The sequence below is a fragment of the Salmo salar genome, chromosome 16 (assembly GCF_965601325.2).
Source record: "Salmo salar chromosome 16, fSalSal1, whole genome shotgun sequence".
In the NCBI taxonomy this organism is placed as follows: Eukaryota; Metazoa; Chordata; class Actinopteri; order Salmoniformes; family Salmonidae; genus Salmo; species Salmo salar.
Window position 1 is genome coordinate 37,173,277 of NC_138306.1, and position 26,536 is coordinate 37,199,812.

Genomic DNA, 26,536 nt, shown 5'->3' on the forward strand with positions numbered 1-26,536 from the left:
AGGAGCGGTAGAGATACTCTCAATGATCGGCTATGAAAAGCCAACTGACATTTACTCCTGAGGTGCTGACCTGTTGCACCCTCGACAACTACTGTGATTATTATTATTTGACCATGCTGGTCATTTATGAACATTTGAACATCTTGGCCATGTTCTGTTATAATCTCCACCCGGCACAGCCAGAAGAGGACTGGCCACCCCTCATAGCCTGGTTCCTCTCTAGGTTTTGGCCTTTCTAGGAAGTTTTTCCTAGCCACCATGCTTCTACACCTGCACCTGTACAGCACTTTGAGATATCAGCTGATGTAAGAAGGGCTATATAAATACATTTGATTTGATAAGTAAACAATTTTGAATTGAGTCAAAACCATGCTGAAGGTCATGAATGGCCTGCTGTTCTGACGGGGCACAGGAGTAAATAACTGTATCATCCACGTAGAGATGAATGTTACAGGTTTTAACAAATAGAAACATATTATTTATATAAATAGTGAAGAAAATAGGGCCCAAATCGACCCCTGTAGCAAAGGGATAGGAGATTGACTTTATTCATTCAATTCAACACCTTTTATAAACTAGTCAACACTTGCTGCTGTTAGGTCGTATATCAAAGCACCATAAATAGTCCATGTGCCCTGACTATAGTAGGCCTATGAAACAGGCAAAAGAAAATAAATGGATGTGCCACAAAACAATGAAGTGGATTTCAACTCATTGTTACCACTTACATTACACTGGACATCTAAATTCACTCACACGAGACAATGAAGAAGCATCATGCTCTCCCTCCTTGAAAAAAAATTATGTGGAAATAAATTTGACAGCAGCCAACCAGAGCGCACAAAAAGTACAAAGTGGAAAAAGTATCCGGCTGACAATGAGTCTGTTATTGGCTACTAAGACTACGGGTGGCATTTATTGAATACACTGCTCTACCATGGGCCCAGTTTTTCAAAAGTTATCTATCTGGATTTAGCCTATTGGATAGGATTAAATAAATAGCAATAGAATGGGAGTCCCCATTCAAGTCAATCATTCATCTTTTCTATTCATTCTATTTCTATGCATTTAATCCTATCCGATAGGCAAAATCCAGATAGATAATTTATGAAAAACTGGGTGCTACTGATTTGTGCCAAAGCTTTGCCTGAATATATGGAGGGGTTGGTTGTTTAGCAACAGAACAGATTTTAGTTTTGGGAACAGAAAACTGAATTGAGATCAAATGGTTAATCGATCCAAAATTTGCAGGATGTTGGCCAAAATCCATCTCGCTCCATCTTCATCCACTGCTGACACTGGGCTTCCTCTCATCATCATACCATATTTGGTGGTGAGTGGAAATGCCAACTGGATGCTTCAGATTTATACACCCAGTGAAACATCTGGCTCATTGTTCTAACTGTATTATAGCTCTGGGTGCTGTGTGTTATGTGCATCACTGTTTTCCGTCCTGGTAGGACACATTTTGTAGAGAGTTGTTGCGCATGCTTGTTTCAAGTGCAAGCTAGTTATCAAGTGTGACCCACAGTCTGCGATTTATACATTTTTTTAAATCTGAAAGTAGATTACGCTGGTAAAGTCAAATGTCACAACAACACCTACTAAACCATTCTGTGACAAACACACTTTTTGCCTTGTCTAAATTTGTCCATGTGGTTGCTGGCTGCGCTTTGCTACCATCTGAAAAATAGGAAACATTGCCCATTATTTCATTTCTTAAGGACCCCAAAACCCCACTGGGAGAACCTATTCAAGTAAGTAAATACATGTTTCTTATGTAAAAAAATATATATATGTATTATTAGCTAGCTGGCTACAGTAGGCCATTTTGTAGGCTAACTCAACTGATATGCTAGCTAGCTTTACACACTGTTTAGCTAAGTGAATTAAATGTAATCAGCTAACTAACTTCTTATTACTGTAGCTAGCTATCTTGATGTAATCATTGTAAATTAAAAAACAGTCTCTAAATGCATTTGTAGATAACAGCCATGGAAGAGGTTGAAATTACAGCTCCAGCTGTCAGTAAAGGGAGAGTGTAGGCTACTGGATAGGGCAGGCCATTTTGTGGGAGGACATTATGAAAAAATTCTCCAGTTCCAGTACCTAGAGGGAAAAAGTTTGAGGACAGAGAGATAATAGCAACATAATATTCAACGATGTCTATTTTTAGTATAATGAAGCCTGTTTCTTTGATGTTTTCTGTCCTCAGATATGGAATCCTGTGAAAGCCTGATGAAGAGAGAGGTCCCAATGAATGTCCCAAGAGACTAAGGGTATATCCTATATGCCATGGGTTATATATGTAACCCTACCTATTTTAGCAAATGTTGTATAAAGAAATACAGTTAAACATCACACACAATGTACTGTATAAACCTATTACAATTGGAGCAGGCCAACCCTACTGTCAGAACCGTCTCTGGATTGTAGGAGGGGTGAAGTCAGGCGCAGGAGACAAACTACATGAAAACACACTTTAATGAATTAGTCCAAATATGCCACAACCCAAGGCAGGGTACAAACTCAAAAGGATAGGAAAAATCCTAACTGAGTTGGGGCGCAGCCTGGCAGAGCCTCATGCCTAAGTACAGCATAGCGGAGTAAAAAATAAAATACCCAACCTACTAAGGATGACACACTAACAATCCTACACAACCCCAAACCAAAAAACAGACAGATTAAATAACCCCACTAATGACAACCCAAAACAGGTGCTAACCTACACAGACATAACCAAACGAAACAGAGAAGGAAATCGGTGGCAGCTAGTAGGCCGGCGACGACGACCACCGCACTAACGGGGAGAGGCGCCACCTTCTGTGGACATTGTGACACCTACTGGAGGTCTGCTGGGTATGCAGGGTTCTGTTTCAGCCCAGCAATAACACACCTAACTCAACCTATCAAACCTAATGAGTAGATAATCAAGTGTGCTATTGCTGGGCTGGAATAGAAGTCTGCTCACCCAGTAGGTCAGGTATCAGTGAAGCAAGGTTGGCTAGCTAGTCTCAAATGAACCTCGGTGTGACTGGCTAGTTCTTGTCTCTCATGCTAGCCGTTTCAGCCAAATATAACTTGAGAAACTGTTGTTTGTTTGTCCCATCAATAAATCTATCAGATTTACGCAGAAACAGAGTGCTCCTTTTCTTTTTTTCTGGCTAGTCACCAGTTGAAGTGTCCTGGGCTAAGGAATGGTTTTTGGATCACACCAGAAATGTCAAAATGTAAAATATTGATATGGCCAGCATTGTAGATCATTTCTCCCCTCTTACTGCCGCTTTAGCTTATCTAGAAATAACAGAGAAATTATGTGAAAACCAGCGTGCTGCAAACGTTCCAAAATGTTTTGTCACCAGTGCTTGTTTTGTCGTCCTTTTTAGTTCTCACGCACTGTTGCTCCTACAACACTTATCTAGTGAGCACCTTTGGAGTTCCGCCCAAGCAAGGCATTTGATTGGTTTGAAGTTGTCACTGATCCCTCCGGAACTTTCATTACGCACACCTGGCCCCTATTCCCAGTGATTAGTAATTGTATAAGTGTGCCCTTGGTTTACAATGTCCTGGCAATTGTTGTTACAATGTGTGTTGGTTTGTGTGAGTACCTATGCTGTGTGTTTTGTCTTTCGTGCCGTTGCGCAGATGATTACTGGTCTCGTCCCGTGTGTTATTTATTTGACTTACTCCTCGCTCTTTTATTTGGGTTTCAACTCTGTGTTTTGTGTAGTGTTTGGTTGGTCTTTGTCCCCGTGCCTTTATATGGCACGCCGTAATTTGGGTAAGAAATGTTTAAAAAACTATGCATTTCTGCACCTGTCTCTCGACCCTTCATACCAATGTGACAGTGTTGTGAGCTTTCACTGATTTACACCAGGTTCCGATCCCTTGTTAGCTGATTTCTGCCAGGGAACTTCCCCAGGCTTCATGTTATAGGGAAGCCTGGATTGCGACTAGGCTAGGAGGGGGTCTCTGTCGCCTGACCGGAAGTTAGAGAATTTAGCATTTCTCATTTAGCAGTTCTCATTTTTATGCATAGTTAAGCATACCACTTGAGCTGTCTATCCTCCTGTTTTATTTTGTTTTAAAGAAGCTAAATATGCATCTCTGTTAATCTGGGTAAATGATTGAAAGGAATGTGAGTCTTATTCATTGCATTTAGTAATTCTTGCTTTTCTAAAGTATCAACGTCACCAGCATGCATGCTTCCTAAAATAGTTAGACAAGCTAGCTAATCTAACTTCATTGATAGCCTGAAATGGCTTCTTGGTAGCTACTGTAGTTTGAGGTTGAACTTATCTGGGCTAGCTAAAGTGAACTTCATGACGTTGCTACTAGTATTACACAGAAACGACAACAAAATGGACAAATGGGTGTGGCCCCTCTGGTCAGGTAGAGAGACGAGCCAGGGAGGAAATCAGTGCCTCCAAATGAAACGCAACCTAGTTACACGTAATTATCCCAGAGTGACCTATTTTATTCAGATAATTTTGTCACTAAGATTTTGACTAAAATATTGTCTTAGTCACATTTGTGTCCTTTGACTAATGATTTTGTCAAAATAATGAAAACAGTGGGCCATTTTAGCCAACTAAATGCCCTTTCATTTTAGTCACATCACATTATTGCCTCATTACCTTAAAGTAAACAAATGACTCACTTCCATGTGCACAAACATACATAGCCTTGTCCTACCAACATATTTCACTGCATATCATCCTATTCTCTTCCCAACAGCAGAAATATGACAAACGTATACTGTATAAGAATTATCTGGCCATATAAATTCCTAAGTCAACCGTACATTACATACAGAACAGACTCACAATTGCAGAGAGAGTAGCTCAATCACCAGATGGTGCCGCAAAGTATTGGCAAAGTCACTCGTCGCATCATTGTCATTTATCAAAGTTCCACAGATGCCGCAGCCACATTGATGTCCAAAAGTAGAACGGGGTAATGACTTTGAACAGGCGCTATGACTGTTTTGCCCACCAGTGATGTCGTCGATTCATTAAACCTTGAGTCCGAATCGAGCCATATGTCCACTGTGCTCATGTCAGAGTCACCAATGGTCGAGTCACAAGTCCCTATGGCTGGTACGAGCCCAGCTAGTGTTCGAGTCCTGGTCCAAGTGCTCAAGTCTGATTCACTGGGTCCATATTAACTCCAAATAAAGTTATTTACACAGTCATGTAGTGGCAAGAGGAATTTAGTCAAATTGTTTGCTATCCATTTTCCTTTCTTTCTGTGCCAACAAATGTTTGCATATAGGCTACCAGGGCGGTCGTTTCTCGTCAAAAAGCACAAGAAAGAGGATTTTGACACCCACCATCTCAGATGCTCTGAAATTGTTTCTGTAGTTAAAAAACATTTTTGTTGAAATGTAATTTGATCTCTGAGAAAGTAAGTTAATTGTTAATCGAGCTGACTTTTTTCAATATTCTATGAATCCGATCAATTCGAATGTCCAATTTGGGTGCAATCAATTAGCTTAGATTCTCGGAGATCAACCTATATTTCAACAAATTACGTTACAGGAATGCTAATCTTATCTGTTTCTAACTACAGAAACGATTTTGGATCAATACGAGTGTCATGGCTTGATGAATTGACATGGAACGACGTTCAGCTGGAAAATGTCCTCGAACGTTGCAGATCGAAATTCCATGAATAGAGCCGACGTTATTCCTTATTCAACATGTCAGAGGCATGTTTGTTCTACATAGCATATTTCTATCTGAATGTTCCAAAACGTTGCTCGCTGAAAGCGCCCCAGGTTGTTTTTTAAGGTAAGGGCTAGAATCAAGCCGTTTTCTCTGAGGAGAACAGGGAGACTTGGCTATGTTGGCTACAGAACCTGGCTATGAAATGCAGTGGGAAACATGGGAGGGTTGAGCGAGACTACAAATTCAAACACAGCCTATTTTTTTTATACTCAAGGGAGTGAAAAACATAGCTAGACTGTTGTTCTACTATTCAACTCAATGGTGCTATTGTTTTTCATTTCGTAAAGCACCTTGAGAGTCTTAACCAGGCAAGGGTAGCAAACTAGAAGGCAGGTGGTGACTGGTTAGCTACGGGGAAGCAAGATTGTCGCCTGTGCAATGTGTATAATCAGACGCAGAGCTGGAGCGGAGCCTGCTGCCTGCTGCCCACACTCATCGCTTACTCCCCCACAGCTCACCAGCTGATGTAGACTGTGTGTGCTGGGTGTGGTGCTTCCTTCCTACTGCTGAACAGAACTGCGCTACACATCTGTGCTGCTAATATGAATTGTGCTTGTCACTGAAAAGCTCTAAATCTCTCCAGAAATGCTTGTCCAGTTCACTTAGTAGTCAGATTTAGTCGCAGAGATAATTTTGTCTCATCTCGTTTTATTTAATTGAAATTAAAAATAATTTTCATTTAGTTATAGTTTTTTCTTTAGTCAGCTATAGTCTCATCAATTGCCAGTGAAAAATGTGTTTTACGAATATTTTAGTCACTATTTTTGTTGATGAAGTTAACACTGGGCTCCCGAGTGGCGCAGCGGTCTAAGGCACTGCATCTCAGTGCTAGAGGCGTCACTACAATCCCTGGTTCGAGTCCAGGCTGTATCACAACTGGCCGTGATTGGGATACCCACAGGACGTACAGGGCGTCCAGCGTCATCCGGGTTAGGGTTTGGCTGGGGTAGGCAGTCATTGTAAATAAGAATTTGTTCTTAACTGGCTTGCCTAGTTAAATAAAGGTTAAATAAAATCAGACCTGAAAAGAATGAGGGAGGGATGAAGAGACGAATGATGATGGAGAGATGGATGAGGTTACTGGGATGCTGCAGATGTTTTCCCACTCTTTTTTTCACTCACTCCCTTCCTCATCTGCCTTCAATCCCCTTATTTATATTAAATCCTGTAAAAAAGACTGATATTATAAATAAAAATACACTTTTTTGGTCTCAGTGCCGCTGACATGTCAGGGCACATGCAGTCAGTGGTCTCGTGAGTCCTGTGTGTGTGAGAAGTGAGACTCACACCCATAGTTTGTCTTTATCAATTAGTTGTATGTTAGTTGTATAATATCATACCCTGTTTTATTGATCTTGTTGGTGTTTCATAATTTACACTTCTCCTCTTTCATAACACCATATTGGGTGCAGACTGACTAGATGATAATCACCATCACTCATTATCAGCCTTTTTCAATGTTGTCCCGCTGAGATTGTTCAGGCCCAGTATTAGTGACTCATGATAACATTATGCTTACACAGTTAAGGCAAATAATCACATTTCGTTGCCATTTGGGTGTGTGTTTTATGAGAGTAGTTGTGATCATACACCCAGCTGTCAGCTGGATAGATATTTGACAGACTGTTACCTCTCTCTCTAACCCCTCTCTACCTCCTCCAATAGATTTAGAGGAATGACCCATAATCCTCTTCTAGTGGTGGGACACGGCTAAACTCCACACAGTGATTTTATTACAGTAATCTCTGGTGAAATTGGCTTAGCTTCCCTTCAGACAGCAAGCAGACAGGGAGGCAATCAGAGACACAACAAGACATACAGAGAGCTACAATGAGAACAAGACAGTGGTTCCAGAGTCTGGCAACAGAGAGAGGGCTTATTGGGAATTGACAGCAGTGCAGGTTGATGTTTATTGTCATGAGTCATGTCCTGGAGACAGAACTGAGCGATTTCCCCTTAGATAGGCTAGCTGCAAAGTCAAAATTGGCTATATTGTAAACATTTATGAAAACCAAAAAAATTGCTTTTTGGTCTTCATTTAGGGTTAGGCATTAAGGTTAGCAGTGTGGTTAAGGTTATGGTTAGGTTTAAAATCAGATTTTATGACTGTGGCTGTTCCAGGCTAGTAACCACTCTGCAGAGCTGCCTCCAGAACAAGATTCATGACCGAAAATGCTAACCTGCAACAGGGGTACGACACTACTAGCAATACAAACTAGGCTCTGTTGTTATTTACTTGTGCCATGATTTACCAGTAAAATAAGATAAAGAATATCATTTCTATGTAAGCTGCAGCATGCTGATTTTCATTGTGTGGTCTTGCTGTCTGATGTAGCAACATACAGTATAGGACGCACGCACGCACACGCGCGCACAGGCATGCACACACACACACAGTGTAATGTTATTGACAGATAGCCAGTATAAACCAAGGTGGAATGTACTATTTAAAATCTATTCAAGGGGAATTTTTGTCTTTGCTTCATCAGCTATTCTTCTCTGCATTATTGAAATCCAGCAGCATAGTACAGAAAGAAGGCAAGAGAAGGGAGAGTATAGAGGAATAGTTCACATTGAAATGGGCCTTCCCTGTGTCTCAGTTGGTAGAGCATGGTGTTTGCAACGCCAGCATGGTGTGTGCAACGCCAGGGTCGTGGGTTCAATTCCCACGGGGGACCAGTACAAAAAATGTTATGAAATGAAATGTATGGATTGACTACTGTAAGTCGCTCTGGATAAGAGCGTCTGCTAAATGACTAAAATGTATTATTATTAATAAAAAAATTTATTTGAAATTTAAATGACATAGAGGGAAGACTGATTAAAGGGAAATTAAAGTGTGTTGAGCTTGATACAGCATTTTCCTCTGCCTTTTCCCTTTTTCTCTCTTTCTCTCTGCCCTCCCTTTTATTGAGAAGATGGGTCACAGGAGACTAGCCCCACCCCCATATGTCTGACCACGCCCCTCACGTGACAGAGAGGAATACTAAATCATGGTTGCCATGGTGACCCCCCCTCCAATGGTGCAGTTTGAAGTAGCAGTTTGATTTACTCCCTCTGCATCTTTATCATACTTTGGTATCTAACATGTTGTATACCTTAACAGTTTAACAATATGCTGTGTATACCCGCATACACACGCATTGCACATGCGCAAACACACACTCTGGAAAACACACACACGTGGCCCCACACACACACAAAATGCATTTTATTGCTGATATCGTCAGTACTGTTTCTGTATATGGAAAGAATTGAGTGAATAATACAATATCAACGTTGGAGAAGATCTGAGCAAAATAAGACTTGAAGAAAGAGGGAGAAGACAAGGATTCAATAACCACAAACAATGAGTTTTCTTTCAAACACTTTCATTATTTTCTCCACATAACTCAAAAACAAACAGACCCCCCAAAAGTTAATAAATAAAAGAGAAGAGGAGAGAAAAAAAGAACTGGGCATGCTTGGGCATGCGATGGGCTCTCAGGGTGATGGGTACTTCCAGTCGGAATGGTAGAAAAACCACAGGAACAGGTAGATCACATCTGCACCTCTCAGCATCAAGACCCGCTGGACCAATATTCATAGTTATTCTTTAAATCAGTGAACCATTTCCCATAATATGCCTTAACCATCTTACAGTATCAGTCCAGTTTCCAACAGTACCTCAGTAAGTCAAGACTGGGGGAGCAAACCACAGGAGGTTGGTGGCACCTTAATTGGGGAGGATGGGCTCGTGGTAATGGCTGGAGCGGAATTAGTGGAATGTTATAAAATACATCAAACCCATGGTTTCCATGTGTTTGATGCAATTCCATTTACTCCGTTATAGCCATTTTTATGAGCCGTCCTCCCCTCAGCAGCCTCCACTGGCACAAACGTTCTTGAAAAATATAACTCCAAGCATTTGGCCCCAGCTTTCATTCCTTCACATCGGCAGCTCTGTTTGACTTTGCTGGATAGAGAAACGGAGAGGTATGGGAGGAAGAGAAGAGAGCACACATACTGTAGATTGTGAATGATTACTGACTGGAGGACCAGGACAATCAGGAGGGAGTACTAGCCCATTACAGACATGCTATAAATGTCTCAGAGTCTTTGAGTTAGTTAGCCAGCTATAAAAGATAAACAAAGCACTTCTCTCTTAGTTTGTCTGTTTGTTTTTTTCTCTCTTGTTTAGTTACGTCTAAGATGTGGGCTTTGTCATGGAGAAGCAGTGGGATGCAGTATACTGTGTCTGACTCCTTTACTGTACCGTACTATAGCTCCAGCCGAGGCTATCCTATGGAAGATTCTGCTTCTCAGAACAGTACTGGACAACACCTGGAAAGGTTCTGCTTGCTCACAACTAAGAGCAACTTGGCAAAGCCCGTAAAAGACAACCTTTCCTCATTGGGATGACATTTTAAAATGTTTTTTATTTTATTTATTTCTTTTTTTTTCTAAAAATGTATACAAATCTAAAACATACGTGACCATGCATTTTAGAATATATTTTTTTTCTTACTTTATAAAACAAGGCAGTTGGCGTTTTTTCAGACGTCTTGCAAATAGCAAAAAATGTTTATGATTTTTTTTGTCTTGGTAAATCGTTGTTTTGAAAGCAGCAGTTTGAAACATAACAGTCTCTGAACTTGTACTTGGGCACACCAGTCTCTTACTGTACAGCCAGCCAGTGGCTCCAGACCAGGTGTGTGGGGTGAGGTTTGGGTAGAAACCTTTAGTCATTATACTGTAAAGAGAAAGAGAGAGAGAGACTCTGTAGGGGCCAAAGGGGCAGTTAGATGACATGCCCTATAGTCCTCATATGAAGTTCAACCTGTACATTAAAGGCCAGAGAGATATTGATAAAGTTGGTTGGAATGTCAATATTTTATACAAATCTAGCGTATCATCACTCCACTGGACAGACGTGCATGAGTATTGTACCTGTTGTGTACATGGAATTGTACAGTGTGTGTGTGTGTGTTTGAGAGTTCTTTCCTTTAGATCACGATTTCCTTTTGTTGTAGACTATAGAGATAATCTTTTACATTAGAGACTTGTTGTAGACTATAGAGAGAATCTTTTACATTAGACTTTTGTTGTAGACTATAGAGAGAATCTTTTACATTAGAGACTTTTGTTGTAGACTATAGAGATAATCTTTTACATTAGAGACTTTTGTTGTAGACTATAGAGAGAATCTTTTACATTAGAGACTTGTTGTAGACTATAGAGATAATCTTTTACATTAGAGACTTTTGTTGTAGACTATAGAGATAATCTTTTACATTAGAGACTTTTGTTGTAGACTATAGAGATAATCTTTTACATTAGAGACTTTTGTTGTAGACTATAGAGAGAATCTTTTACATTAGAGACTTGTTGTAGACTATAGAGAGAATATTTTACATTAGAGACCTGGATGAAGTCCTTTCAGACAGAACTATTCCTACTCCGGTTGCAGACAGATTAGAGTTGATAAAGAGTAATTCCTTGCGCATGTTTCAATCTTGGTAACCCAAGTTGCTAAAATTTACTAACATAGATAGGTATGGTGTTATAGTTGTTAGAGGCAATTTTGTATTGGTCATCCTGGTTTTTCAGATTGTAAACATGTCCTGTTGCTGACCAGATTCTGTAGTTGCAAAAGTTTTTTTGCAGCCCTATTTTTATTTAATCATATTTTCATGAAAGAAGGAAACAAAATGAAGTCTTGGTGAAGATGGTTGGTTGTTAGGATTTGGGGAGCACGGTGGGGTATAAAATGAAAGGAGAGTTACATGAAACACGGAAAAGAGGGTAACAGGATATGGTGTGATGTCATGAGTGGACTACCGGGAAGGGGAAGGATGGGGGGTGAGAGGCTGAACTTATAATCGTGAAGGGGAACAACGTGCCAGAAGGGTGATATGTGCAGGGGGAGAGGAGGGGGAGGGTTCGGAGGGCACTGGGTAGGACAGGGGACAGGGGGCCGTTTCCCATCCCTTTGAACCTTGTATTACTGGGTGGACAACACCTGTGTTCAAATTCTACTTGAAATCTTTCAAATACTTTCAGCATTTGCTTTAGCCTGCCTCGACTGTCAGGTAGGCATGGTTTTGCACTTTTGGGACTTTTGGGACTTTTCTGTTGTTTCCATTGCAACAGGTAATCTCAATCAAGCACAGATACAGTATTTTAAAATATTATTAAATAGTATTTGAACCCAGGTCAGGTGGACACAGTCACAACCAGAGTAGATACATTATCTTCTGCCTCATTTGACCCACTACACCATCATACAGGCAGTGCCACCACTCATCTGAGTCTACCACCCCAAACAAACTCAATCAAAAGAACATCAGCAATATCAACAGAGAGAAAAGGCAATTAAGGAATAAAAAATAATATATATTAACATGTCATACGTGAGCAAATGAATCATTTTAATTATACGTTTTTAAACTATGATTTAAGAAGATAAACAGGTAATCTCAGGGAGAGAAAGAATTAAATCCAAAATGTTTTGCAGATAACTGCTTATCTGAAATCTGGGCATTGGGAACCATCTGTATGCCCATATTGTTTATCCTCTTACTGTATTCTTTACAGAAGTGTCAAATGGTCAAGGGCTGGATACTGATAGTCATGATAATACTCATAATAATGTATAATAATAAAATGAATCAATAGGCAATACATTTTTAAATAAAAAAGTGGATAAACAAAAATGCGACTCCAATGTTGAGCAAAATCACCATGACGACCAGAATTGAGCTGGAGCTCTGTGGAGGAGGGAGGGAGAGAATAGAACATGTTCATTCAGACTTTCACTAACATAAGCACACACACACACACACACACACACACACACACACACACACACACACACACACACACACACACACACACACACACACACACACACACACACACACACAGCTCTGCCTTAACACACAAGCAAATACACAGCTAATGTGTACTTTCTTTGATTTTGGTATTTACTCTGTATAATTAGGTTAATTTGAGAGATACAATATTTTCAAGTGAGTCTCTGTGTCATTTATAGCCAGCATGTCTAAACAGCAGACTATTAGTGAAATCTAACTGATGGGCTTATGTACTGTAACACTGTCATGGAAAATGTGCAGGACTGGATCTATTGTACAAGGTAGAGAGCATAACAAATGACCTATGTAATTATCAAAGCAATTGAGTCCATAGTATGATATCTAAAATATTTCGAATAAAGATACATCTTTACACTGTAATTCACACAATCATTGGTAGCCTACAGCAGCTATGTTTACTCCACACCATGTTACTGAATGATTAACCCTAAGGATGTATTGTGTATAATTCATCATGTCTTTTATGTGGTGCATTCTCCATGCCAAACATGTTGTGTAGATGGCTCAGGTCACTGATCCCATTTGTTAGTGAGATACATGGACATTAGCTCTGTGTTGGAGTATCCTCATGGATGGATGTATGTTTGCCTAGGCTGTTAAAATATATCATAGTGGGATCTTTGTCCAAGAGTGTTTTACAATGTGATCACTTGCAGAATCTACGTCTGTGTTTCATGTGAACCTGTCTTACACAAGTTCGCTGCATTACTTGCCTCACTGCGGCTGCAAACATCCCCCCCCCCCTCCTCCAGTCACCATCACACGCCCACTTATTGGCTACCGCTGAAGCAAGGCATAACCTGTTCCCTAGCAACAGAGCGTGGGGCAGCCAATGCGGGGCTGCTTTGTGGAAGGAGCTACTTTGCCAATCTGCTGTTACTAAGGTGCTGGGAGTACAGTGGGAGATAGCTAGCTGAGGCTGTGGTGCGGTGGAGGGGACTGTGGGAGGTTAGAAGCCCAACCGAGGTGTCTGTGTTGTGTAGAGCACCTGTCTATCAGGAGACTACACCAGGTCCTGGGATGCTCCCACTTGCTACCTTACACATAAGAGTTCATTCTGTTATTTTGTCTGTCTACAGTAAAGTTGTATCTGAGAGCTGTGTGCGTGGAAGTGAATACTCATGCATGTGTATTTTTCTGCATGTGTGCACACAATAAACAAATGACATGACTAAATGTGACTATGAATGTGTGGTTGAGAGGAGGACTCCTTACCGAGTTTGCTTTGAGCTGGGTCAGTTTCTTGTCATCGTCGTGTTCTAGTGCAATGGGTGAGGATTTCTGTGGGGGGGAGAGGGTGAGATCCCTGCGCAGAGGCCGAGCCTCCAGCTTGTCCTCCTTGCGCAGACTGTCCATCTTTTGCATTGAGTCTGGGGCCTGTCCCTCCTTGCCCTCTTTTCCCTCTTTACCCTCCTTACCCTCCCGTGCCCCTGAAGGCCGTGCCGCCTCCATGTCTCGGCCCTCCCTGGCCTCCCGGCTCTTACTAGGCCGCTGTCTCTGCAGCGTGTGGGAGTGGGCTTCGCCCCCATGACCATGACCCTCCTCTGCCAGCCCATAGGGCTTCTGGGAGTTGGAGTCCATCGGCAGCAGCGGCCTCATCTCCATCTCGTAGTTGCTCAGCTTCTCCTCGTCCTGCTCCAGCAGCCGTGTGTCACCGCTGTGCGTCCGCTGGGACCTCCACGATGCTGACGGGCAGTCCGACCACCGGTCCCTGGAGGCCTTGTGATTGGACGAACCATGCTCTCGAGACTTATGATTTGAGGAGGCGTGCTTGTGGCCGTGGCCGTTGGTGCGCCCGCTGCCCCTGGCCTCCTCTTGGACAGAGGGGATGGTAGAGCGACTTCTGCCCCAGCTGCCCCCCCTGCTGCCCCCTTTATAAGAGCGCTTGTCCTTGTCCTCGCTCCAGCTGTTGGCCCTAAGGTACTCCCCCCCTCCACGCCCCTCCATCAGCACCTGGATCTCCTGCCCACTACTGCCCCCACCGCCACCACCCCCAGCATCGTCCACAGCACTCTGCCGCAGGAAGCGAGCGTTCTTGGTGCAGGGTGGCTTGGTGGTGGCAGGGCTGCAGGGGGGCGAGGAGGGGTGGCTGGCCTCAGGGCTAAGGTCAGGGGTCAAGTTTGGGGGCGTAGTGCCCTTCATGTAGAGTTCAGGACTGTCTGGCCCTGTGCCACTGGAGACCACCTCAATGTCGTTCTCACTGGAGTTCTGATGCTTTGGCCTTTGGACCTCTACTCCTGACCAACAGCACAGAGACAGAGAGAGAGAGACACAGACAGAGACACAGAGAGAGAGACACAGAGAGAGAGAGACACAGACAGAGACACAGACAGAGACACGAGAGAGACACAGACAGAGAGAGAGAGACACAGACAGAGACACAACAGAGAGACAGAGTCAGGACAGCATGACACACAACGTTGGAATAGTCCCATTTCAAAGTGAATGATTTAGAGTTATTATGTTGGGACGGCCCCATTTCAAAGTGAATGATTTAGAGTTATTACGTTGGGATGGCCCCATTTCAAAGTGAATGATTTAGAGTTATTACGTTGGGATAGTCCATTTTCAAAGTGAATGATTAAGCGTTATTACATTGGGATAGTCCCTTTTCAAAGTGAATGATTTAGAGTTATTACATTGGGATAGTCCCTTTTCAAAGTGAATGATTTAGAGTTATTACATTGGGATAGTCCCATTTCAAAGTGAATGATTTAGAGTTATTACATTGGGATAGTCCATTTTCAAAGTGAATGATTAAGAGTTATTACATTGGGATAGTCCCTTTTCAAAGTGAATGATTTAGAGTTCTCTTTGTTTTGTATTCATGAAGTCCAACCTCTGTCATATGGCCATGGCCAATTTACCCCATGAACGACATGAACAGCTGTACTGCTAACGTCAACCAGATGATGTCAGTATTATGTAAAGGAAATCAAAGGGACGTGCATATGGAAGGAATCATAACCCCATATATTGACCTTAAATGACCTAATTTCCTTTCCTGAGATGTGTGTAGTTGATGTTCCCATTCTATTATGCAATCATGCACACAACACAATAGAATAGAATACCTCTTAGACAGACAGACAGACTATTCCTGACAACTCCTGTCCTGTCTGTAGACTAGACTCTGCCTCTTTTCAAGGTTTTTCAGTCAGCAGCAGCAGAGAGAGAGAGAGGGGGAGCTGGTTAAGCATTCTACTCAGTTACACCAGACACTCCTTTCTCTCTCTGCATTGCCTACCTTACCTCGCTGTCTCCCAGACGTCTGCACCCAGCCAGTCACAGCGCTCACACAATCTTTACTCTGCTCAACAGGCAGCATAGCACAGCATGGCAAGGCACAGCACAACACTATCACTCTCACTCTGAGCCTCAACAGTGCTCAAAGGGCTAATTTATCATGTGCAAGTGCACAGATATTGTATGCAAAGGGTTTTGTTGGCGCATAAGAGCTTGGTGAAATGACCCGTTTCAGTTAAGACAAATGCTGTTGTCGTTGCTCTGAGAATAAACTCAGCCTCCTAGGGAATCTGTAACTGTGAGTCTTTATAATGTCATGACATTAAAAACAGCCATCAAGGTATTGTCAGGTACGTGGAACAAACAAGCAAGGGACAGTATATGTCAGGAAGTGTGTGTGTGTGTGTTTAAGAGTGTGTGTGTGTGTGTGTGTGTGTGTGTGTGTGTGTGTGTGTGTGTGTGTGTGTGTGTGTGTGTGTGTGTGTGTGTGTGTGTGTGTGTCAGTCAGCCTGCCTTGCGTGGGCTTGTTGGAAAGTTCATTGTTGACCTCCCTCCAGCTTCCTGTTGTTGCCTCCATCACTCATGACTTGCACTGCACTGTGGGTAACCGGTCCCATGGGGCCCGAGCACATACGGTAGAGCACCCACATGCCTGCCACTGACACCTGATTGATTTGGCCATTCTCTCCTCTCTCTTGCCATTAGTTACATGTTGACTTATTAGGGGTTAGCTCTTGGGGGTTAGCTGTTGACTTACATGTATGTTTATTCATATATGATGCAGTATGTATTTTCTCTCAGCATTTCAAGTTGATAAAATAAAGTGACACACTGTGAGTGCCAAATAGACTCATGGCATTAGTGTATTGACATTTGTGGTTATAAAAAGACTGTGTGTGACAAAATTGGTGCTTCTGGTGTATTGATGGTTGCTATAGGGATGGTGGCACACTCACCATTTTTGCGGTGCTGGAAGGAGGGGGAGAACTCTTTGGCGGTGACCCTGGCAAGGCGACACTCTTCCTGGGCCTTCTGGGCTGCTCCCGTGGCCGCCTCCGCCTTCCCTCGTGCATGGGCTGTCCTGGTGGTGAGTAAATAATAATTAATTAAAGAATGCAACTGCAGGGAGCAAGTTGCATGACTGACTTTGAGTGTACTGTACGTGCATTGGAATGTATAATATAATAGACAGCCAATTCACATTTCTCCTGTGAGGTCAGACCCTCTAAGTCAGGGCTGCCCAATTCCAATGCTGGAGTATTTTCAAATCATTTCCTATAAATAGCCTACTATTTTAATGTATTTTCAAATACTTATTTCAAATACTATTTTAAAATGCCTGGGTTAAATGCATGGGGAGTGTATTTGAGTCAGTGTATTTCAAATACTTTCCAAGTGTATTTCTAATAAATTCCAATATTCAACTACTTGTCTTTGAAAGTAACTGAAAAAACCTAAATAGTATTTGAACCCAGAGCACGATACTACGAATCAAGTTTTAGGAGTTACCGAGGTAACTTTGGTCAAATCTGAGTTCAACTCGGGATAACCGGTACCACGAAAGTTTCTCACCTTTTAGCCAGGTACATTTCTATTGCAATGAATCCTTCAGAACTAACCTGCTCTGGTGCAGGTGTCTGAGTATCTGAGCCGTGAGTTGAGGACCAATGAAATCAGATTCTCTCCCTCTCGCAAAGATTGCGTCATCATCCACTTCATTTGAGGAAGATGACTGATTAAATATTTTTTTTATTAAATGTTTTTTTTGTGTGTTAAAAAATAGTAATGTTGAAATACCTATCACATTACACATTTGGTAATGACAGAATGCACTTGAAACTTCACACACCTTTGTATGACAATACAATTATTTTGTTGACAGGAGTGGCAAAAAGGTACTTGTGCATTGATAAGCACACCAAAGACGACCTTAACGATAACTAATAAAATAAATACCTCACTTCTAAAAGCCTATTTCACACTATAGCCTGCTGAATTGAAAATATTAATTATAATCCACGTAATAATTCACATTTCCTGTGGCTGCAGGATTATTTCCCTGCTGTTTCAAACTGGCTCAAATTAAGATCCTACATCTGTAGCTTCCTTCGTAGTATACCCCTCTGGTATTTGACAGATAGCCCCATACTGACATCTGTTTCTGTGTCACACTACTGTGGTCTCATAAAATAATAGAGGCCTGATGATAATGTGCACTTACAATCCCTTCAAATGGATAATTCCGTTTTAGCTCGCATGACATAAAGCCACGTCCAGAGGAAAACATATGGTGCTTTCCCAATTGTTTTGCCTTTACCATTCTTTCTAGTCTCTCTCTCTGAACCCTCTATTTTGTCTCTTTCCTTTTCTATTTCCCTCTCTCCTCCTTGTTTGTGCAGGAACTGTCTTGGTGCAGTATTGCATGTCGATGGTTATTGATTTTCTTTGCCTTTGTTTCTTTTTGCTTCTGTCTCTCTTCACCCTGGCACTAGAGCTCACAGCACTGTGTGCGTGCGTGCGTGCGTGCGTGCGTGCGTGCGTGCGTGCGTGCGTCCATCCGTCCGTCCGTGTCCAGAAAGTAGTGTGTGAGTAATAGTCTGTAAAAGTCTCTGTTTGTTCATTTTAGATAGCTGTGTGAGGACAGTGTTGGCTGGCCTGGTGTGTTTGGTAGGGACACATTAGTGGGTGTTAGAGAGGGGTGTGGTGAGGGGGTTAGCTGAGGTGAGCTGAGAGGGGGATAGAGCTCCTCATCTTGTTCTACTGGGGACCAGCCCTCTCCTGGACTGTTGTCCTAGCAACTGCAGGAGCAAGGGAGTGAGAAACATAGTGAGAGAGAGAGGGGGATAGGAATCTTCCATTCAGTGTTACTGTGCCCCAGAGCACTGCATGAGTTATTTTACAGCTTCATTATTTAGAAAGAATGCAGTGATCACCCCTCCCTCCCTCCCTCCCTCCCTCCCTCCCTCCCTCCCTCCCTCCCTCCCTCCCTCCCTCCCTCCCTCCCTCCCTCCCTCCCTCCCTCCCCTCCCTCCCTCCCTCACTCACTCACTCACTCACTCACTCACTCACTCACTCACTCACTCACTCACTCACTCACTCACACACACAGACACACAGACACACTAGCACATGTGCTGGCGTGTAAGGCAGATATGGATTTGATTCTCTGCCTATTTATATCACACCAAGCCACAGCAGTAAGAACACCACTTCTGATTTCACAGAGACACTAATCATTCCATGACATCAGACACACACAGGACTTTTTTCCTGCACCCCTCATCCCTCCTAATACACCTTCTTACTCTCATGCGTGCGCGCGTGCACACACACACACACACACACACACACACACACACACACACACACACACACACACACACACACAAACATACATGCACACATGAACATAAGTTATTTCACCGCTCTCTGACTCTCACAAAGCACAATGTCTCGACCTCTTGAACCATCTTTCTCATGCAAACACAGACACGTTTTCTCACACAACCTGCACTCACCTTGTAACACACAAATAAAGACAATCTCCCTCCTCCCCACCTCTGCTCTTGCAGACATTTAGAGAGCTAACTTCCTCTCACACCTTTATCTATCTAACGCATTCATTCACACTGAATACATTTGTCTTGAGAAAAGCTGCCAGCTAATCTTATGTTAATGGGAAAGGGGCAATGCTTATACAATCTTAAGTAACCTAGAATGGCCTGACTAAGGCATGACCAGAGCCGTCTGGGGAATAGGGTGCCATTTGGGACACAAGGAGAGTCTCACTAATCCTCAGGATGACACACATAAGGAGCCTCTTTTTAATAAGTTGCATCAAGATGGAGTTGAACAGAGCCGGAGACGATTCATGCTTGTTTCCGGTATCAATGTCTCATCAGCTGCACATGTGTGGACAGGATTCTGTCTAAAACATGACTGACATTTACATTTTAGTCATTTAGCAGACGCTCTTATCCAGAGCGACTTACAGTAGTGAACGCATACATTTCATACAATTTCATACATTTTTTTCTGTGCTGGCCCCCCGTGGGAATCGAACCCACAACCCTGGCATTGCAAACACCATGCTCTACCAACTGAGCTACAGGGACTCTGATAAACGCAATTACCCTGTTAACGTCTCATGAACATCTCTTTCTGTCCTACTGTGGTCTCTTTCTGTCCTACTGTGATCTCTTTCTGTCCTACTGTGGTCTCCTTCTGTCCTACTGTGGTCTCCTTCTGTCCTACTGTGGTCTCCTTCTGTCCTACTGTGGTCTCTTTCTGTCCTACTGTGGTCTCTTTCTGTCCTACTGTGGTCTCTTTCTGTCCTACTGTGGTCTCTTTCTGTCCTACTGTGGTCTCTTTCTGTCCTACTGTGGTCTCTTTCTGTTCTACTGTGGTCTCTTTCTGTTCTACTGTGGTCTCATTCTGTCCTACTGTGGTCTCTTTCTCTCCTACTGTGGTCTCTTTCTGTCCTACTGTAGTCTCTTTCTCTCCTACTGTGGTCTCTTTCTCTCCTACTGTAGTCTCTTTCTGTCCTACTGTGATCTCTTTCTGTCCTACTGTGGTCTCTTTCTCTCCTACTGTGGTCTCTTTCTGTCCTACTGTGGTCTCTTTCTGTCCTACTGTGGTCTCTTTCTGTCCTACTGTGGTCTCTTTCTGTCCTACTGTGGTCTCTTTCTGTCCTACTGTAGTCTCTTTCTGTCCTACTGTGGTCTCTTTCTGTCCTACTGTGGTCTCTTTCTGTCCTACTGTGGTCTCTTTCTGTTCTACTGTGGTCTCTTTCTGTCCTACTGTGGTCTCTTTCTGTCCTACTGTAGTCTCTTTCTCTCCTACTGTGGTCTCTTTCTCTCCTACTGTAGTCTCTTTCTGTCCTACTGTGATCTCTTTCTGTCCTACTGTGGTCTCTTTCTCTCCTACTGTGGTCTCTTTCTGTCCTACTGTGGTCTCTTTCTGTCCTACTGTGGTCTCTTTCTGTCCTACTGTGGTCTCTTTCTGTCCTACTGTGGTCTCTTTCTGTCCTACTGTAGTCTCTTTCTGTCCTACTGTGGTCTCTTTCTGTCCTACTGTGGTCTCTTTCTGTCCTACTGTGGTCTCTTTCTGTTCTACTGTGGTCTCTTTCTGTCCTACTGTGGTCTCTTTCTGTCCTACTGTGGTCTCTTTCTGTCCTACTGTGGTCTCTTTCTGTCCTACTGTGGTCTCCTCTGCCTCTGTTTGTGAGTATGTCTCTATCTCTCTCTCTCTGTTTGTGAGTATGTCTCTATCTCTCTCTCTCTGTTTGTGAGTATGTCTCTATCTCTCTCTCTCTGTTTGTGAGTATGTCTCTATCTCTCTCTCTGTGTGTGAGTGTTTGTTGTTGTTTGCCTATATTGTTCTGTGACTATGCATTATTTATTGGTATCTTACCTCTAAGAGTAACTTTTGTCTTGGAGTTCTACAAGGAAAATACCTTTCCTCTCATAATATCTGGGTTAGCCTGAGTACTGTTTGCACCAGAGAACTGCTCTAGAGGCAATTAAAATGTTTAGCATAGAACGGTTGAGGTCAATCTCTTCTCACACTGTGTTCCTCGAAATGTGCTTCCCTGTCCTCACAGACAGAGGTATGTTACCCACATTCTCCTTACTGTATTTTAGCACAGCTTTAAAGTCAAGCAGTGGCTGATATTGTTCCTGTATACAAAATGATACCCCCATACCCCTGCTCTCATCCTCTCCTCTCTCTGTGCTACAGCAGTGCCACACTGAATCAGCTGACATGGGTTGAGATAAATGTATTATCCTGCTGCATAGAGGTGTAGATGCCCTCATCTATAATGAGTGTCCCTGTGTAGGTAGTTAGCTGTAGCCAGTGTGTCCTGTGTAGGTAGTTAGCTGTAGCCAGTGTGTCCTGTGTAAGTAGTTAGCTGTAGCCAGTGTGTCCTGTGTAGGTAGTTAGCTATAGCCAGTGTGTCCTGTGTAGGTAGTTAGCTGTAGCCAGTGTGTCCTGTGTAGGTAGTTAGCTGTAGCCAGTGTGTCCTGTGTAGGTAGTTAGCTGTAGCCAGTGTGTCCTGTGTAGGTAGTTAGCTGTAGCCAGTGTGTCCTGTGTAGGTAGTTAGCTGTAGCCAGTGTGTCCTGTGTAGGTAGTTAGCTGTAGCCAGTGTGTCCTGTGTAGGTAGTTAGCTGTAGCCAGTGTGTCCTGTGTAGGTAGTTAGCTGTAGCCAGTGTGTCCTGTGTAGGTAGTTAGCTGTAGCCAGTGTGTCCTGTGTAGGTAGTTAGCTGTAGCCAGTGTGTCCTGTGTAGGTAGTTAGCTGTAGCCAGTGTGTCCTGTGTAGGTAGTTAGCTGTAGCCAGTGTGTCCTGTGTAGGTAGTTAGCTGTAGCCAGTGTGTCCTGTGTAGGTAGTTAGCTGTAGCCAGTGTGCCCTGTTATTATACTTAAAAAAAGAAACATGTGCAGAGGCTCTTATCCAGAGCAACTTACAGGAGCGATTAGGGTTAAGTGCCTTTCTCAAGGGCCCATCGTCAGAATGGTCACCTAGTTATCTCGTGGATTCGAACCACCTTTCGGTAACTGACCCAATGCTCTTAACCGCTAGGCTACCTGCTGCCCTGTGTAGGTACTTAGCTGTAGCCAGTGTGCCTGGAAGAGTTTGATGAGCTTAAATAGGATTTGAGTTTTAGAACCAAATATAGCAAATGCGTACCCTTGCATATACTGTATGTATGTGTAGAAACACAGACACACACATGGAAGTGTACAGATGCCCACAAAACGTAACATAGCTATGTAAAACAAGACTAAAGTCCCTCGTTTTTAGAGTAATAGCCTTTGGGGTTGCGTCCTATGATATAATAATTCATCGATATGCATAGTTAAGACTTTGGAGATCTTGGAAGAGTGTGCTGGTATGAAGGTTGTAAGCGTGGGTGTTTGAACATTTGTTTGCACGCACATATATTTTTGTGCAAATTGTGTGTGTGTGTGTGGGCCAGCCTCCAGTTCAGCCTCCCTTGTCTCTCTCCGCCTGTCCGCCAATGCAGATATCACTCCCTCCCTCCCTCTGCTCTCTCTCTTTCTCTCTGTATCTCTGTCTCTCTCTCTTTCTTTCTCTATCTCCCGTCATGCCTTTCTCCCACCTCCCTCCAGGAGAAGGCTTCAGCGGCCCAACACAGGAGTGCAGAACTAAGTCAAGAAACAGGCAGATCACACAGATATTCTGTTATCATAGCTTATGGCCTAATTGCGTTTTCTCTTTATCTCTCTCTGTCAACCACAAAAACACATACACACATGCACGGACACACATACACATGTGCATGCCCGCACGCACACACACACACACGTCACACACACACACACATATGAACAAATGCATACATGCTTTCAAATAATGATGTAATAGTTCATAGCCATGACACCATGACCGTGTATACCCACATCATTGATTGCCTCTACTGCTCACCCATCAATATAGACCCATCAAGGTTCCGGGCAACGTGTTTAAACAATCCATACCAGCCTCATTCAGACCCCAGTCTGGCTTGGTCAGGAAGAGGAACTCAGTATAGTGGGCCATGCAGAGTTCCACATGCATGTGTGATATCCAAGAGCAACCAGCTATGTACAGTGAGGGAAAAAAGTATTTGATCTCCTGCTGATTTTGTACGTTTGCCCACGGACAAAGAAATGATCAGTCTATAATTTTAATGGTAGGTCTATTTGAACATTGAGAGACAGAATAACAACAAAAAAATCCAGAAAAACGCATGTCAAAAATGTTATAAATTGATTTGCATTTTAATGAGGGAAATAAGTATTTTTTGGATTACAGTATTCACTGTAATCCAACCCTAGTTTATAATTAAATGAATAGTCACTGGGGACAGTTTGTTAAAATAAATACAATGTGATGTAGCTCAATGTTACCATACATTCTTTCAGTTCCTCAGCCCAGAAGGGGATACACAAACTAACAGTGGGGAACCGTGAGGGTCTTCTACACCTTCAGAGAAGACCTAAGGATTTATAAAATAATTGTTGTCATTTTAAAATATACACTTTGTTTGAATTTCTATTTAATCTTTTCAATAATATTTCATTGGTATTCTGATTATATTATCCTTCTCAATGATATTCTGACTGAAACTCTTCAGGTTGTTTTGGAAAGAAAAGGGTTAACACTGAAGCAAAAACAATGATCCAATCAGGATTTTTCTTTGTTGGTCTCCGGGGAGATAAATCTAGCTAGCTGTGTCAGCCATTGGCTAGGCCCTCAGAAGCTAGATAGAAGGCATCTGCCATTCAACTGTATTAGGGCATAATTTAGGAGTGACAGTGGAATTAACCAATCACGTTTTGACTTGGGTGGGACGGTTCTTACAAAAACGTATGGAAACTTCCAGCTTCTTGAAGGCGGATAGGTCACTGCACAACAGCGAGCAACAGTTTTCCCACGGTTTAGCTAGCTAGCTTTTGTTGTAAGCTAGTTAAAAGTGTGTAGCAGCTGCAGTATGTGTTATCGAAGAGGATGTTGTTGCTAATTTTTTACTGTGGCTTCACCCTTTTCAAGATGAACTTTCAACAAGAAGTTATGTTTCAAATGATCATTGTCTGGTGAATGGAACAGTGTTTTTTAATTGCAGCTCGCTTGCTGTTGTTAGCTGTCTCTTTGAAAAGAACTTACAGTATGTGTGTGAAACATTGTTGCATTTAAACTTTAGATTGATCACTGGTTACTTTGTGTGGTGAACATGATGAAAAGTAATAGTTATACAATTTGACTGAGAAATGCTTAGCCTAATGGTTGTGTTTTTGTATTCTTATGATTGGGACCTACTGGCTGATTATGTCTGAGGGAATGAGCTTCTTATCCTTTAACATCATGCTGTGTGTGACTGCTGTCTTTCTAGTGGCTCTATGTTTTTGGCTAATGGTGTTTCTGTATGCTACTGTACAATGTAGGCCTACAGTGTAGGCTACATGTGATAGCAGAGTTTGCTAAACAAATTACGTCCCGATACAAATCTTCATGATATTATGCAATCACGCGAATGTCGCAAAGGTTGCGTGTTCGAAACTCATCATGGACAACTTTTGCATTTTAGCTAATTAGCATCTATGCAACTACTTACTACTTTTTAGCTACTTTGCAACTACTTAGCATGTTAGCTAACCTTAACCCTAACCTTAAACCTAACCTTAACCAAAACCTCAACCAAAAACATAACCCTTAACCTTAACCCCTAGCCTAGCTAATGTTAGCCACCTAGCTAACATTAGTGTTAGCCACCTAGCCATCTAGTTAATGTTAGCCCCAACAAATTGGAATTTGTAACATTCATATGTATTGCAAATTCGTAACATATTGTATGAATTGCAATTCATAACATATCATATGAAATGGATGAGGGACATCCACAAATTAATACATATTATATAACATACCAAACGTAACAGATCATACTCCCGAGTGGTGCAGCGGTCTAAGGCACTGCATCTCAGTGCAAGAGGTGTCATTACAGTCCCTGGTTTGAATCCAGGCTGTATCACATCCGAATGTGATTAGGAGTCCCATAGGGCGGCGCACAATTGGCCCGGCATCGTCCGGGTTTGGCCGGGGTAGGCCATCATTGTAAATAATACTTTTTTTAAAATACTATTTTCAGTGTCCTGGGTTTAATTTTACTATGTTACGTCTACACCTGAGTACAGGTTGCAGGCAAACAACGAGTTGAGAGCTGCTCTTGAGATGATATTCTGGTGAAACTAAGCTATGTGGCGCTCATGTCAGTATATTTGTACATTGCGATGTCGTAGGCTACTTTGTGCATGATTTTTAGTATACCTCCACTACACTACTTTGATACACATCAATGGCAATTAAAAGTGAGTATACGCAATGCCCACTGAAACAAAAGTTGGCATATGGCATATATTTTTTATTTTGTATCTGCTGATAGCCCATACTAACACCACTGATCATGAGCGAGTCACAATCGCATCCTTTGATGTGTCATCGTTGTCACTTTTGGTGATAGTAATTTTTGAGTTTGGTACAACGTGTTGGAAGATCATTTTTCGCCACTGAAGGCCTTTGTCCAAAAGTCACAGTTTGCCACTGCAAACTAAACCCTAGTAATTGCTATTCGGAGGTACTATAAGCCCTCTATCCATCAAGCCTGACCCAAAGATGACCCTCTACCAGCCCCCTATACACAGACTACTATCATTAAGCAATAAAGCACGAGGGGGTGTGGTATATGGTCAATATACCACGGCTAAGGGCTATTCTTAAGCACGACGCAACGCGGAGTGCCTGCATACAGCCCTTAGCCGTGGTATATTGGCCATATATAACAAACCCCTGAGGTGCCTTATTGCTATCATAAACTGGTTACCAATATAATTAGAGAAATAAAAATAAATGTTTTGTCATACCCATGGTATACAATCTGATATACCACAGCAGTCAGCCAATGAGTATTCAGGGCTTGAACCACCCAGTTTATAATAAGGCCCTACTCCTACTCCTAGTAAGGCCTGCTAGAAAGGCCACATGGACCCACTGGTAGTAAGGCCTACAAGGAAGGCCACATGGACCCACTGGTAGTAAGGCCTACAAGGATGGCCACATGGACCCACTGGTAGTAAGGCCTACAAGGAAGGCCACATGGACCCACTGGTAGTAAGGCCTACAAGGAT

At 42.6% G+C, this 26,536-nt stretch overlaps 1 protein-coding gene across 2 annotated transcripts in view; it reads right to left on the reverse strand.

Moving 5' to 3' along the window:
• Positions 1 to 9,083: 9,083 nt before the first annotated feature.
• Positions 9,084 to 26,536, reverse strand: part of LOC106573633 (junctophilin-3) — a 31,242-nt gene continuing 13,789 nt past the window's right edge. The window contains exons 3-5 of one of the 2 annotated variants that reach the window (XM_014148861.3): positions 16,807 to 16,931; positions 13,820 to 14,835; positions 9,084 to 12,478 (exon numbers count right to left, since the gene is read on the reverse strand). In XM_014148861.3, coding sequence (XP_014004336.1) covers positions 12,398 to 12,478; positions 13,820 to 14,835; positions 16,807 to 16,931 — 1,222 coding nt within the window. In that variant the 3' untranslated portion in view covers positions 9,084 to 12,397. Of the gene's footprint in view, positions 12,479 to 13,819; positions 14,842 to 16,806; positions 16,932 to 26,536 lie in introns of both variants that reach the window. The other variant, XM_014148860.3, reaches the window with a different exon arrangement.